At 40.5% G+C, this 16,498-nt stretch overlaps 1 protein-coding gene and 1 pseudogene across 1 annotated transcript in view; one reads left to right on the plus strand and one right to left on the minus strand.

The window, feature by feature from the left end:
- LOC133765354 (transmembrane protease serine 11B-like) overlaps positions 1-16,437 on the plus strand; it is a 34,062-nt gene extending 17,625 nt beyond the window's left edge. The window contains exons 4-11 of the mRNA XM_062198934.1: positions 4,445-4,560; positions 4,639-4,706; positions 6,596-6,756; positions 8,119-8,157; positions 12,369-12,546; positions 14,864-15,123; positions 15,480-15,622; positions 16,276-16,437. Of these exons, the coding sequence (XP_062054918.1) occupies positions 4,445-4,560; positions 4,639-4,706; positions 6,596-6,756; positions 8,119-8,157; positions 12,369-12,546; positions 14,864-15,123; positions 15,480-15,622; positions 16,276-16,437 (1,127 nt within the window). The remainder of the gene's footprint in view (positions 1-4,444; positions 4,561-4,638; positions 4,707-6,595; positions 6,757-8,118; positions 8,158-12,368; positions 12,547-14,863; positions 15,124-15,479; positions 15,623-16,275) is intronic.
- LOC133765712 (large ribosomal subunit protein uL24-like) lies at positions 11,323-11,756 on the minus strand (annotated as a pseudogene).
- Positions 16,438-16,498: the final 61 nt, after the last annotated feature.

Below are 16,498 nucleotides of genomic sequence, written 5' to 3' on the forward strand. Positions count from 1 at the left end.
TCTAAAGAGATACAACACTTCAATATTAGAATGTGAAGATGAAGAGATTGATGAGACGCCTGAAGATGAATTAAAAATAATGATCATAAAATTACTCAGAAGCACAGAGAAACAAATTCATGAGACACAGGAATCCATACATGATATGGGTAAAAATTTTGCTGAGAGATTGAGATATTGAAATCAAACTGAATTTTCAGAAATGGAAAATTAAATATGATAAATAGAAAATAAAGTAGAAAGCCTCAACAACAGACTTGGTGTGGCAGAAGAAAGAATACCTGAGCTAGAAGACAAGTCTTTGGAAATAGACCAAAAAAAATAAGAAAAAATTTTTTAAAAACCTGAAAGTAGTATTCAAGATTGATGGGATACTATTCTATCAAAAGACCCAACATATGTGTCTTAGGAGTTCCTGGAGGTGTGGAAAGAGAATGGAGTAGAAGCCCTGTTGATAGAAATAGTAGTAGAAAACTTCCCTAAAGGAACATCCAAGTACAAGAAGCACACAGAACTCTTAGGAGACATGATCAGAAAAGATCCTCATAACACATTACAGTCAGACTTTCAACAGTAAAACATAAAGAAAAGATTCTAAAATATGCAGGAGAGAAATGCCAGATTACATTAAGAGGATCTCCTATTAGACCTAACAACTGATTTCTCATCAAGAAGGCTACAGGCTAAATGAGAATGGAGAGACATCATCCAAGTCCCAAAAGAGATACTGTCAAACCAGAATAATGTATCTAACAAAGCTCTCATTTATAAACAAAGGTGAAACAAAGACCTTCTTCTTCTTCTTCTTCTTTTTTTTTTTGACAGGCAGAGTGGACAGTGTGAGAGAGAGAGAGACAGAGAAAAAGGTCTTCCTTTTGCCATTGGTTCACCCTCCAATGGCTGCTGCAGCTGGTGCACTGTGATGATCCGAAGCCAGGAGCCAGGTGCTTCTCCTGGTCTCCCATGCGGGTGCAGGGCCCAAGCACTTGGGCCTTCCTCCACTGCATTCCTGGGCCTCAGTAGAGAGCTGGCCTAGAAGAGGGGCAACCGGGACAGAATTCGGCACACCATCCGGGACTAGAACCCCATGTGCCGGCGCCACAGGAGGAGGATTAGCCTGTTGAGCTGTGGCGCCTACCACAAAGACCTTCTAAAAAAAGCAGAAATTGAAATAATTTATCATTATTGGTCAAGCCTTGCATATTATTCTTAAGGATGTGTTACCCAGAAACAGAATAATAGTCATTTTTATGAAAGTATGTGAAGTCAGAAAATCTCCTAGTAAAAGTACAGAGGAAATTCAAAGCAAACAATTGGCATATTTATGGAAAAATGGTTATAACAAATCGTTACTTATCTGTAATAACCTTGAATGTAAATGCTCTTGGTCTAAATTTTCCAATTAAAAAATACAGACTTGCTGAATGGATTAAAAAAGCAAGACCTGTCTATTTGCTGCCTACAAGAAACACACCTCACCCACAAAGTTACATGCAGACTGAACATGAAAGGATAGAAAAAGATATCCCATGCTAATGGAAAGCAAAAAAAAGATTTAAAAAATTAGCCATCCTAATATTAGAAAAATAGACTTTAACATAAAAACTGTTAAAAGAGACAAAAAAGTGGATCATGTAGTGATTAAGGTATCAATTCAACAGGAACAGATGACTATAATAAATGTATATGCACCCAAGGCTAGGGCACCTAACTATTTAAATATTTAAACTATTTATTTATCAAGGGAAAGCTAATTTAATTTTTAAACAGATTTATTTATATATTTGACAGGCAGAGTGACAGAGAGAGAGAAAGAAAGAGAGATGGAGATTTTCCACCCACTGCTTTACTCCCCAAATAGCCTCAACATCCAGGATTGTACCATGCTGAAGCTATGAGCCCAGAACTCCATCCAGATCTCGCACAGGAATGACAGAGGCCCATACCCTTGGGTCATCATCCACAATCTCCTGTGTGCATTAGTAGGAGCGGGAAGCTGGATCAGAAGTGGAGTAGCCAGGATTGGAATTGACACTCTGATATGGGATGCCAATGTTGCAAGCTATAGATTACTCTGCTGGGACACAACATGGCTGCCAGGAAAATTTATTTTAGAATGACACGGAATCAATGTAATTTCACAGTAATGTTATAACTAGAATCAGAAATGTAAACATAAAGATATATATGTATATATATATATATATATACATATATATATATACAAATTAACCTACTACTTGCAAGTGCGCAAGTTCAGCATTCTGGATACAAAACAAAAATAACAGATTACAATTGTTTACTCTAGTTCCTTCAGTGACATTCTTCACAGATTAAAATTATACAATACTAGGAAAAAGTGCATCTTGTAGATTGTCTTTTATAATTTAGTCTTACTGATAAAGAAAAAAATCCCAGAAGGTTGAAGTGATAAGCCAAGGTGGCATAACCTGAGTGTGGCAGGGCTCAGACTAATTGCTAGACATTATATGCATCATTCTTTTCAATGACCTTAGGAAACTTTTTTTTTTTTTTTTTTTTTTGGACAGGCAGAGTGGATAGTGAGAGAGAGAGACAGAGAGAAAGGTCTTCCTTTTTGCCGTTGGTTCACCCTCCAATGGCTGCTGCGGCCAGCGCACCGCGCTGATCTGAAGCGTCTCCTGGTCTCCCATGCGGGTGCAGGGCCCAAGGACTTGGGCCATCCTCCACTGCCTTCCTGGGCCATAGCAGAGAGCTGGCCTGGAAGAGGGGCAACTGGGATAGAATCCGGCGCCCCGACCGGGACTAGAACCCGGTGTACCGGTGCCACAAGGCGGAGGATTAGCCTGTTAAGCCACGGCGCCAGCCTTGGAAACTTCTTAGAACCAGGCACTTGACTTTTTATGCAATGGCTGTGATCAGAAAAAAACAGAGGAAAATGGGGCCTGCACCGTGGCTCAACAGGCTAATCCTCTGCCTAGCAGCACCGGCACACCAGGTTCTAGTCCTGGTCGGGACGCCGGATTCTATCCCGGTTGCCCCTCTTCCAGGCCAGCTCTCTGCTGTGGCCAGGGAATGCAGTGGAAGATGGCCCAAGTACTTGGGTCCTGCACCCCGTGGGAGACCAGGATAAGCAACTGGCTCCTGCCTTTGGAACAGCGTGGTGCGCCAGCTGCGGCGGCCATTGGAGGGTGAACCAACGACAAAGGGAAGACCTTTCTCTCTGTCTCTCTCTCTCTCTCACTGTCCACTCTGCCTGTCAAAAAGTAAAAAAAAAAAAAAAAAAAAACAAAAAAAAAAAACAGAGGAAAATGGGAAACTGATTTTTATTTTATATTGGAATTATTTCAGACTTCCAAGTCTACCAATGATTTCATCTCAGGAGATCATATTTTTCAGTGTGTTAGAGATTAGTGGTATATTTTATTTTAATTTTTGTTAACAGTTAATATATATATATATATTTATAGGCTAGAGTGGGACATTTCAATACACGCATACAATGTGCACTGATAAAGTCAGGGTAATCAATATTTCTGCTTATTATATTTGGAACCTTGGAGTTCCTTTCTTTTATTTACTCATAAAGTATATAATAGGTTATAGTGAACTATAGCCACCTCACTGTGCTATATAACACTAGGGACTTATTCTGTAAATCTAACTCTGATTTTGTACTTGTTATTCAAACTCCTTCCGGACTATTTTTAAGGTGGATCAGAAATTCAATTGCCCTCAAAATATGTACATGATTATTTTTTAACCCAAAAAGGTACTATTTCATATTAGTTCCTATTTTTAAAAGTACATTTATAACTTAGAAGAACAACCTTTTAGGCTTGTCCCATGTCAAATTAGAGTGGTTTAGTGTATTAGGTGAAGTAGTTATTTGGAGACAAGAAATAAATGAGGATGTGAGCTCATGATGAGTATCATCACCACCTACCTAATGCTGTATATAGGTGCAAGGCCAGTGTGAAGTACTCAAGGAATGGCTTTCAGAAATGGAAAGTATGGGGTGATGGAGTAAAGAAAGAGTACATGAGAGTGTGAATCATCCAGAGAGTGAAAAATGTGCTTGTAAGGCCTCTTACATCAGAGCTGCTGAGAAAAGTCAATTGGTTAATCACTAGTCTAAGAGTTTAGATTAGACATGAAGAGTGCACATTTTTCCTGGTGCACGCTCAAGTGGATTCAGTGGCTGCAGTCATCGCTGTGTTGAAGAGCATGCTTAGGGTATATTCAGACTTAGCAGGAGAGTTATGTCCTTTGTCACATGAAAGCAAGCTTAGAACAAATCACCGAATAAAAGCTGGGTAGTTCCCAAGCAGATTATCGTTCCTCTGCTGTCTGTCTCTAGGGCTGGTTTAAAAGCCAGGTTGCATGTTCATTTAAAAAAGAGATACACATGGAGGTGCACTCCCTTCTTGTTTTAAAATTCTTTGAATATTTCTTTATTTCACAGGAAAGCTACACTATTATGAAGGTGATTTTCATATTTCTGGAGCCACATACAATGATACCTGTGAAAATGTAGCTTCACAAGCCAGTACAAATCTGAGCAAAGATATTGAGACTAAGGTAAATCAGAGATCTATTTTATTAGTGTCATTATAAATTTGGCTGAAATATACATGGGACTCTATTTTCTCTTGGCAGATGTCAGATGCATTTCAAAATTCTAGTATATATAAAGAATATGTCGACTCTCAGGTCATCAAACTTCTGTAAGTACAAATTAATACAAAATGTTATGAAAAGAGGGAATATATATGTGACACAGCCCACCTTTTTCATAACAGCAACATGAAACAGACAAACAGATAAAGGTAGAGAGAAAGAAAGAAAAAAGAGATGAGGATGAGGGAAGAGGGGAGGGAGAGAAGGAGGGGAAGCTGGAGAGAGAGAGAGGGAAGGAGGGTGAAACAGAAGAAATAAATGAGAGAAAGAAAGGAGGGAGGGAAGGAAGAAGGAAGGAAGGAAGGGGAGGAAGATTGATGTGAGAGAGTGACAGAGAAACAAAAAATGAGCTCTACTCTAAGTGTTATTTTACTATTTAGCAAATCTCTGTTCAGGGAAAGAATGGCTGTATGCAAATCTATAATTTCTTGTCTACTTGCAGGGGAATTATAAGGTTAGTGGTGGTCAGTCCTAAATGGTTCCATGAAGAAAGATAGCTGTGACTCCACAGAAAACAAGGAAGCCCAACCTCATTGTTTTAGTAACCACCCGCTGGCCGACTCTTCTCCAGTCACAACATGGGTCACACATACCCTAAAGTAATCCTCTATGGGCTCTTCTGTGATTACCATCCCTACAATGGCAGGGAGCAAAGTGAACCTTTTGAGAAACGTTGGCGTAAACCTACCTTTGAGGGGTATTGAGGATAATCTTGGTAGGGAAGGATGCGGGATGGAGAGGATGGAGCATGGGGGAAGGGAGAAAGGGAGAAACCACTTGTAATCTGGTGGTAATTGCCAGTGTCTACGCTGGGGACCCTTGAGCAAAACAAACAAAAAATTCAGCTGACCAATCAACCAACCTACTTACCTATACACAAAGAGAAACCTTGAAAAACCCTTCATTTGATCATAATTACTTGAAAATGGAATTGTGAGGCTTTTACAAATTCTGATTAATATGACTTTTACTTTGATAGTCTTCCAAAATGATTTGACCTCCTTCACTGAACAATCAAAAGAATGTACTGAATATATAGACAATCCAGACTTCACACCTTAGTTATTTTCTGAGCTTTCTCCTTGTAGATGTATTGGTTATATGTAAGATATAATATATCTCGATTGTTATATGTAAGAAAGTACAGGAATAAGTTGCAGACTGGCCCCTGAATATATGCTGGAACTTGTCTTTTGAGTGCTTCCCTGCCTTGCCTTTATTTTCTCATTCATCTTTTTCTCTCAAATTCAATTATTAGAAAAAATTCCTATGAGAACACTGGTTTCTATTGTATTATAAAAAAATCTTGGTCAGTATTTAGCTGCTCATATGTGGTTTTTGTTTGTTTGTTTGTTTGTTGATAGGCAGAGTGGATAGTGAGAGAGAGAGACAGAGAGAAAGGTCTTCCTTTTTGCCATTGGTTCACCCTCCAATGGCCGCTGCAGTGGGCGCATCTCGCTGATCCGAAGCCAGGAGCCTGGTGCTTCTCCTGGTCTCCCATGGGGTGCAGCGCCCAAGGACTTGGGCCATCCTCCACTGCATTCCCGGGCCACAGCAGAGAGCTGGCCTGGAAGAGGGGCAACCGGGATAGAATCCGGCGCCCCAACCGGGACTAGAACCTGGTGTGCCGGCGCCGCAAGGCAGAGGATTAGCCTGTTAAGCCACGGCGCTGGCCTCATATGTGTTTGATTATACTGATTCCTAGTTTAGGATCCCATATCTTTTTCAATGTACAGTACCTCTGAACTAGTTAGAAGATTTTTAGGGACTTTTACAATTTACATATACTCTGTTTTGTGTTTATACAGTATTTCTGTGTTATAGATGTTCTTTAACATCTGTAAAGATATATAATTAAAATGTGGTAACTTTGATATGCTCGCACAACATCTAAAACTTCAAGAAGTGCCACATTTGAATACATCTGTTGTTTTAGGCCTAACACCAATGGCTCCAATGTACAGTTACGTCTGACCTTCAAGTTTCCTCCAGCAAAGAGGGGTAGCATGAGAACTGAAATTCGGGCCATCTTACATCAGATGTTGAGAGACAACGTGGCATCCTGGAATGCAGTTCCTGCTTCCATTAAACTTACGGGTACTTCACTTCTTTTCATTGTGGTCTATTACTCAGGTTTCTGGAGTATTTTTAAAAGTGCTAGAAATAAAGGAACTATGAGTTCTGCAATTTGAGGTTAAATAGGTTTCCTGAACTCTGGCACTCCTAGCAGTGGGTTGGTGGTGGAAGGGGCAGTGCCATAACATCATTGTTTGACAAGTGATAGGGCTAAGGTTAAATCGTGGGCATCTAAAGGACAACCTTTAGAAAGGTTAGCTGTTAGGGATGGGAAAGTGGCTGAAAGCTTCCAACCAAACCATCTTTTCTTCCTACTCTCTTGTCCTGTCAGGACCTATGAGAGACAGCACATTTGGGGTTTTCTTGGGCATTCACTAAGGAATTGCAGGGCTAAAGTAATGCTGGTAATGGGAGCTTTAAACAATTCTTGTGAAGAAATTAGAGCAATGTTACTTTAAAAATTAATTGTTTTGAATAATTATCTAGAAAACAATGGAAGAGAATGATAGATTTTCATCCCTGTATAGAAAGTGACTTTTATAAATATCTGCAAAGTTCTACCAAGGAGTTGAAAGTCTCACCTGGATTGTTAAACAGCCTGTCAGGGAAAAACATGTGGTTTCAGTGCCCCTAGTTTCTGGCCTTTCCGGTCTAGTAGTTGCTCTTAGTGTCCTTGCAGGCTCAAAAGGCTTCCAGCCACCAGTTACGGCTCCTCTGCCTCAGAGCACAAACCCTGTGACCAATGGGACACTTGTGAGAAGCGAGTCTGAGGTAGAGGTTCTCCAGGGAGCAGTGAAACCCTTCTGTGTGTAGCTGTTGGGATAGAAGGCTGGGATTCCTGCCCCTCCATGCCCCAGGGATTAGCATCAGTGTTTTCCTGCAGTTCTTCCTATAATTCTCTTCTCTTATTCTTTAAAGTCTCTTTCCAATAGGAAAGAAGCTGCAAAGTTACATTTTGAAAGTTTCCTAACTCAGTCTAAGTAAGGAGAATATTTTAAAAAGTAAGAAGGGTCCAATAAAATAAAATTTTAATTGTCCTTTTCTTAAAATATATATGACTCAGTCAGTAGAATTGCCAGAATATCACAAATCCATATATTTATAAGAAATCTACTTTTTACCTCATTGAATATTTTACTAGAACTATCATAATATTGAAAGCTTTGCATTTAACTTTGATTTTCCAATATTACCTGGTAGAGATGAGGAGCAATGTTCAAATTATCACAAGTAAGAGTTTAGAAGGGCTGATAATTAATACATGAATGGTTAAATGTTGGGCATAATTAGATCGGAAAAGTTAGCATTTGTATCCTGGGGTTGAAATCAACTGGTTGGTGATATTTATCAGTTTTACAATTTTTGTTTTGTTTTTACTTTCAGAAATCAGCAAGGCTAATTCTGAAATGCTTGTCAACAACTGTAAGTTAATAAACTTTATTATAGAGTTAATATATTCACAAATATTTCTACATAATATTTTCTAAAGTTTTTTGAAATACATCATGGAATCCACAGAATTTTTTCTTTTATATTACATTTTAAAATTTATTAATATGTAGAGATTTCATGAATTTCATAGATATAATTCCAAAAATACAAGACTTTCCTCTCTCCTTTTCTTCCCCTCCCTCCTCCTTCCTTTCTTTCCTTTTTTTCTTTTAATTTTTTGCAATAACATACTTCCCATTTAGTTTATAATCATAGCCTCAGAGCCAGCGCCACGGCTCACTAGGCTAATCCTCTGCCTTGCGGCGCCGGCACACCGGGTTCTAGTCCCGGTCAGGGCACCGGATTCTGTCCCAGTTGCCCCTATTCCAGGCCAGCTCTCTGCTGTGGCCAGGGAGTGCAGTGGAGGATGGCCCAAGTGCTTGGGCCCTGCACCCCATGGGAGACCAGGAGAAGCACCTGGCTCCTGCCATCGGATCAGCGCGGTGCGCCGGCCGCAGCGGCCATTGGAGGGTGAACCAACGGCAAAAGGAAGACCTTTCTCTCTGTCTCTCTCTCTCACTGTCCACTCTGCCTGTCAAAAAAAATAAATAATTAAAAAAAAATAATCATAGCCTCAGTGCTCCTCTAAACAAGAAGCTCTGCAAGTAAAAGGTAGATAGATCACTGTTCCACAGGGCTATAGATGAGGGTTATAGATGGCAACTGAGTCACAAGGTATCAGTTTAGCTGTTTCTTTTTGCTTTTTAAAAAAGATTTATTTATTTATTTATAAATCAGAATAACACACACAGACACATTAAGGGGTGGGGGGGAGGGAGGAAGAGAGAGAGAGAGAGAGAAGAGATCTTCCATCAACTGGTTCACTCCCTAAATGGCCACAGTGGCTGGGGCTGGGCCAGGCATAAGCCAGGAACCAGGATCTTCATCCTAGTCTCCCATGTGAGTACAGGAGCCCAAGCACTTGGGTCATTCCCTGCTGCTTTCCCAGGTGCATTAGCAGGGAGCTGGATAGGAAGTGGAGCAGTCAGTATTTGAACCAAGACCCATCTTGGATGCCAGCACTGCAGATAGCAGCTTAACCTGCTGCGCCAAAGTGCCAGATCCTAAGTTTCTTTTCTGTACCCTTTATATCAGCAAAAACAAATCAGAGAAAACATGTGATATCCTTGTTTTTGATCTGACTTGTTTCACCAAGCATAATAGCTTGGTGAAAAGCAGAGGGGGATGGCCCAAGTGCTTGGGCCCCTGCACTCATGTGGGAGTTGCAATCATTTTGTTGTAAAGGATAGGATTTCATTCTTTTTAATGAATGAGTAGTATTCCATTGTGTACATACATATTTGCTTCATCCAGTCATTAGTTGATGGACATCTGGGTTGATTCCATATCTTAGCTATTGTGAATTGAACTGCTATAAACATAGGGATATAGATAACTCTTTGATATGTTGACTTCACTTCATTTGTGCATATTCCAAGGAATGGATTGGCTGGGTCATATGATAGATCAATTTTCAGATTTCTGGGGAATCTCCAGACTGTCTTCCACAATGGTTGTATAGTTTACATCCCCAAAACCAGCATATTAGATTTTTTCAAATTACTGGATATACTAGCTATAGATCTGGAAATTCTTTTTGCCAAATGCTGATACATAAATGTTAATATTTATAGGAAATTGGCCTGCGCCGTGGCTCACTAGGCTAATCCTCCACCTGTGGCGCCGGCACTCCTGGATTTAGTCCTGGTTGGGGCACTGGATTCTGTCCTGTTGCTCCTCTTCCAGTCCAGTCCCACTGACAGGGAAGGCAGTGGAGGATGGCCCAAGTGCTTGGGCCCTGCAACCACATGGGAGACCAGGAGGAAGCACCTGGCTCCTGGCTTCGGATCGGCGCAGGGCACCTGCCGTAGTGGCCATGGTGTGGGGGTGAACCAATGGAAGGAAGACCTTTCTCTCTCTCTCTCTCTCTCTCTCTCTCTCTCACTATCTAACTCTGCCTGTCAAAAAAAAAAAGGAAAATATTTATAGGAAATTGTACAAAAGAGTGAAGTGAAAATTGATTCTAAAATCATGAGTGAAGAATATGATTGTGAATGAGTTAAAATAAGAAAAGATTTAAGGAATATATTAGTCAACTTCTCATTGCTTTCCCTGAAATATCCAACAATACTTCCTTGGGAAAGAAAAGTTTATTTCAGCTACAGTTTGGAGGTTTACAGCTCAACATCTAGTGGCCTCCTTACTCTGACAGAGGTGGCTACAACTGAATCAGTATGAAGGAACATTCACATGGTGAGCTAGCAAACAGAGCTGCTAGGCTGCCTGTGGCTTAATTAACCAACTCTCTCCTAAGAATCACTTTCTGGGGGTTGGCACTGTGGCATCTCCCTCTCTCTGCAGTTCTGACTTTCAAATAAATCAATAAATCTTAAAAAGAAAATGAACCACTTTCTGGGGGCAATGACCTAAGGACCTCCCACTGAACCCACTTTCCAGCCGCCACCATCTGATCAGGTCTACAACTCCTAATCCATCAACCCTTAATAGAAGACTTCCGAATTTGAACATCTGAAAGAGTTTGGAAAGCCAATTCCCACTCAACCCACAAAAGGGAACAAAAAGGATAACTTAGGATAGGACCAAAATACAAGCCTACAGGCCGGCGCCGTGGCTCAACAGGCTAATCCTCCGCCTTGCGGCGCCGGCACACCGGGTTCTAGTCCCGGTCGGGGCACCGATCCTGTCCCGGTTGCCCCTCTTCCAGGCCAGCTCTCTGCTGTGGCCAGGGAGTGCAGTGGAGGATGGCCCAAGTGTTTGGGCTCTGCACCCCATGGGAGACCAGGATAAGCACCTGGCTCCTGCCATTGGAACAGCGCGGTGCGCCGGCCGCAGCGCGCTACCGCGGCGGCCATTGGAGGGTGAACCAACGGCAAAGGAAGACCTTTCTCTCTGTCTCTCTCTCTCTCTCTCACTGTCCACTCTGCCTGTCAAAAAAAAAAAAAAAAACAAGCCTACACTATAAGTCAAATATGTTTATTGCATCATAAAAATAGCTCTGTATCTTTTAAAACAAGTGGAGCAACTTTTTTTTTAATTTCAGCACTTTTTAATGAAAGTTGTTCATATGAGATTACTTTATTCTTGGATCTTCTCAGTTGCTCCTTCCTTGTATTTGCCCTTCTCCTTTCCTACTTGACATGACTTGGCTTTTTACTCAAGGATCATTTTGTGGTCTCCATCCTGTTTTAACCTAGTGTTAACCACCTTGCTGGGGTGAGCGCCCACATGGACAGTTGTGCCATTGGCCTTTTCTTGCTGCATTTACTCAGTGTAGATGACATATTTATTTTTACAACCTGGTCTACTTTGCATTTTCTGACCTTTACAATGTTCTCATATCATTGCACTTCATCATCCTTACAAATGGACATGGATGGCAAGCTGACCTTCTGTCTTAGCTCTTTGGAAAGAGGGGACAGCACAATCTTTTTGCAAATGTGGGGAGAGGCATTGAAATGCCAATAATGGTTCTTACTTCGATCAGAAGTCACAAACTGATTAAACTTCATTTTGGCTGCTACCACTCAGTTGATGGCTGCAAAAAAGAGGGGTAGTCCTTTTTCTGCCAATGGCTATTTAGATTTATAACTTCATTCATGTGCCATACAAAGTTACCTATTTAAAAATTATAGATTTATTGAATTTCAAGTCCTACCTGTTTTTGTCTTGGCAAGGCCAGACTGAATGATTTGACTGGTCTTACATGGCCTACAGGCTGGACATTCCTCACCCCTGTTTTCAGAGTATGGTGTTGCCCACAAGGTGCATCCATGCATCTGTTCACTCAGTGGATATTTGTGGAGTATTTATTGCCCACATTGCAACTGTAGACACCACTGTATATACTGTGTGATAAGCAATCATTAATGAAACAAAGGCTTGGAGAGATGAGATTTTTGAGAAAGAGGCATCCTAAAAAGCAATAGCTAAAGAGATTAGAAAGGATAAGATTAGGATAAGATTCACCAAAGCCAAGATGAGTTGGGAAACCACGAACACAGAGCATCACAGGAAATAAACAGCTGAATTAATCACTGCAGGTTTTCAAGTTATATTTTAAGATGACATTTTTATAAAGCAGAATAGAAGATGCCTGCTCTCTGTATAAATCCTTTCTCCAGGTTGTGGGAGACGACTGAGCAGCAGTATCACAGCTGGCAACCGAATTGTGAATGGGAAGAATGCCCTGGCAGGGGCATGGCCATGGCAGGCCAGCATGCAATGGAAAGGCCACCACAACTGTGGAGCCTCTCTGATCAGCAGCAGGTGGCTCTTATCAGCAGCTCACTGCTTTGCTAAGTAAGTTCAAAAGTCTGACGGTATGAAAGATGCTGGGTGCAAGCTCGTTTGGATTAGCCTATATGGATTAACCTAAATATGGGAAAAGTCACAAGATCATAGGAAATTTACAATCACATACAAAATTTACAATTATAATTGAAGGAGTAAGAAAGCTTTTAAATTTAGGAAAAGGGGGGTATTGAATAAAAGCAGTTCATACTTTCCAAATATTTACCTTGGACTGGTCTTATGTGCCTATTGAAATCATTTCACTTCATTATAAAAATTCTGTATAGGAAGCAAAACTTAACGTATAGAAAGAGGAGGAAATTAGGCTCAGGAAGGGTGATAAATTTAATGTTAGTATCACAAGCTATTAAATAATAAAAAAAGGAATGTCTGACTCCAGTTCTAGGTGATTTTTCTTGCTTTCTAGAAATTTACAAGCTAGTTGAAGAAATGAAAATGTCAGCTATAGGAAGTATGAGGGAGTAGCAGACTGTGGAAGACACGTTGAGAAAGATAATGTTATGGAACTTGAACAAGTAATATGGTATGTGGGATGGGCATGTAGCCTAGTGGTTAAGACTCCACGAGGTCAAAATCCAGCTCTGGCTCTCAACTCCAGCTTCCTGCTAATGCACCCCTTGGGGGGCAGCAGGTGACGGCTAACCTAACTGGGTTCTTGCCACCCACATGAAAGACCTACCTTGAGTCCTGGCTCCTGGATTTGGCCAGCCCGACCCCCATCATTCCAGGCATTTGGGGAGTGAACTAATAGATGAGAGCTCTCTCTCTTGCACTGCCTCTAAAACCAATTAATTTTAAAAAGAAAATGGCAAATTCAACTGCTATATGAAGATTTGATCTAGAGCCTAAAATGCGATTATAATATATATTTGATTAAAGGGGTGATAGAGTAACATTCACTTCTGGTGGGAACACAGCCTTCTTCAGGTGTATGGAGATGGAACAGCACAGTTTGTATTCTGTATACATCAAATAAAAGAGCAATTTCAAGTAGAGAAGATTTTACAAAAGGAAAAATGCTCGAAAATACTATTAACATTTTGTATATATTGGTTGTAGATATTTATTTTTTTTAAAAGATTTATTTATTTATCTGAAAGGCAGAGTTACAGAGAGAGAGAGAGACAGACAGACAGACAGAGAGAGGAAAATCTTTCATCTGCTGACACATTCCCCAAATGGCCATATGGACTGGGGCTGGACCAGGTTGAATCCAGGAACCAGGAGCTTCATCTGTGACTCTCAGATGGATGCATGGGCCCAGGACTTGGGCCATCTTCCACTGCTTTTCCCAGTGCATTAGCAAGGAGCTGAATCAGAACTGGAACACTCAGTACTTGAACCAGGACCCATGTGGGATCCTGACACCATAGGCAGCAGTTTAAACCACAGTACCACCACACAGGCCCTAGGTTGCAGACATTTCTAAATAACAAGAAATCTACTGAAGAAGTACCTTTTACAAAGCATCTTTATAGGATGTCTTCCAGAAGGGATTTTCAAAAAGTCGGTGATGACCATGGTCTGCCTATGCAACTTGTTAAACATACAGATTCATTAGCATTCCTCCTGGCCTTTTTATGTAAATCTCAGGAGGGAAAGCCTGAGTGGACTCTAAGTAAAGGAAGTGCACAAATCACAATTTTTTAACATGTTAAATCAGGGAGGTTTTAGAATAGGGGGTGGATTGAAGTATGCCACTGATGGCATGAAATTATGGGAATCTTAAAAAAAGTAGCAGCTAATATTTTAAAGGAAACATGAGAATAAACAAGATGTTTTATTCTAAATTGACAAAGAATCTCAGTGTGGAACTGGAGAAACTGATCAAGAAATCTAAATCAGAATGCAAGATACATTGTCTCAATAAACAGAATAATGGGACTGAGCAAGAACAAGTTGCAATTTTTTAAGTACACAAGTATCCAGAGTCTTCCACAGGCCCCCAGAACCCAACGTGCTCCGCAATAAGACTAAGTCTGGACTCTAATCACTTAATGGACCAAAGATGCTCATCTAATTCCTGCTCAAGTCAAATGCTCAGAAATGTTTAGAGTTGACTTAGCCAGAGAAACTTGTCCCTAGTTGGGAAGATTTGCAGAAACCTGAGAAACATAATGGTTCTTAGCACTGTCTTTAACCGACTGCAATGTTTGTACCAACTCTACATCAAGATGTTTTTGAAGATTAGAATGTAAGTGCTTTGTAGTGTATGGGAACCTTATGCTTCAAAATGCTAAGATAAAGACCACCTAGGACACTGTTGCAGACAATTATAGTATTTTAATTAAATTGTGTCCTCCAGGAAAAATAACACACAAGATTGGACTGTCAACTTTGGAAATATTGTAAATAAACCATATATGACACGGAAAGTCCAAAACATTATTTTGCATGAAAATTATAGCAGTCCCGGGGTCCATGACGATATTGCCCTTGTGCAGCTTGCTGAAGGAGTCTCTTTTACAAAGTACGTTCGCAGGATTTGCCTTCCCGAAGCCAAAATGAAGCTCTCAGACAATGACAGTGTCGTAGTTACAGGATGGGGATCACTTCATATGTTTGGTAAGTTTTCCTGCAAAAACATAATAGCTTAAAGGGAATAATCATTTAATCAATCAATCAATCAATCACTTCCTGCATGCAATTAGTCCACCAGTAAATATATTGAATAGCAAACCCTGTAGCAGGACAAAAAAGTGTGAAATCACATTGTTTTCAATTTCTAAAATATCCCTGGGAATGGGAGCGGGGAAATTGCATTTATGTGGAAGGCAGCCAACTATAATGAAAACCTGAAAGACTGATGTGTAACCTGTGACTGGCCTGCTCCTAAAAGAATATGTTTTATACTATAGTTGTTCTTTATTACCACAAGCAAGGCCAAGAGCTTTCTAAAACATAGCATTTATTGCCATTAGGTGCTTTCCCAGAGACACTTCAACAAGCATTTGTGAAAATTATTGACAACAAAATTTGCAATGCCCCATATGCACTATCTGGCTTTGTGACTGAAACAATGCTGTGTGCTGGTTACATGTCTGGAGAAGCTGACGCCTGTCAGGTATGTCCAGCTACGTTATCCAATTATTTTCTCCCAAAGTGCCAACTAAATAGACATTTTTATCAGCCTAAAACATTTTTATTTCCTAATGATTTCCACATGGTAGCTTCACATTTCACTCCACTTAAAATTATCACTCCCATTTATGTGTCAGACACCAACCAGATGCTGGAGATGACATGGTGAGCATAATATCTGCCCTCATGGAGTTTTCAACACAAGAATCCACACAAAGAATAATCCTTGGAAGTTCTGAAGAGAAATTTAGTTGTGTTTTTGGAGCAGCTTAGAGACCTAGAATGCTACCTCCTTCTCCAGGGAGGCAGCAGGAGGTTGAGCATGGACTCAGGTCAAGCATTGCTCAGAGACTACAACATGGAGCTCAATGTACGGTTCAGAATCACTGGAACCACTGAGTCATCTTTGCCGTGGTCAAGGGTGGTTCTGAGTTGTCAATGCAATACCTGTCAGCTATAGAAAATATATTCTGGCTTGCAGCTTTGTGGATTTTTAATAAACTCAAGGATTCTGCAGTTTTAAGCCCAAAGAGGGTGGATTGGTTTCAATGCCAAGGGGATAGTTTTAACTCCAGAAGAGAGGTAAAATGAAATTATTTGACAAGAATAGTAACATTGTTTCCCTTCTTCTTCTAGAATGATTCTGGTGGACCGCTAGCTTACCCTGACTCCAGAAATATTTGGCATCTTGTTGGAATAGTTAGTTGGGGTGATGGTTGTGGGAAAAAGAATAAGCCAGGTGTCTACACACGAGTGACCTCTTATCGTGACTGGATTACCTCCAAGACTGGACTCTAAAAGAAAAGTAATCATGAAATGGAGCATGAAGAGAAAGGCAGGGTAGTCTTATCTGCTGCTT

This window comes from Lepus europaeus, chromosome 8, assembly GCF_033115175.1.
Source record: "Lepus europaeus isolate LE1 chromosome 8, mLepTim1.pri, whole genome shotgun sequence".
NCBI lineage: Eukaryota > Metazoa > Chordata > Mammalia > Lagomorpha > Leporidae > Lepus > Lepus europaeus.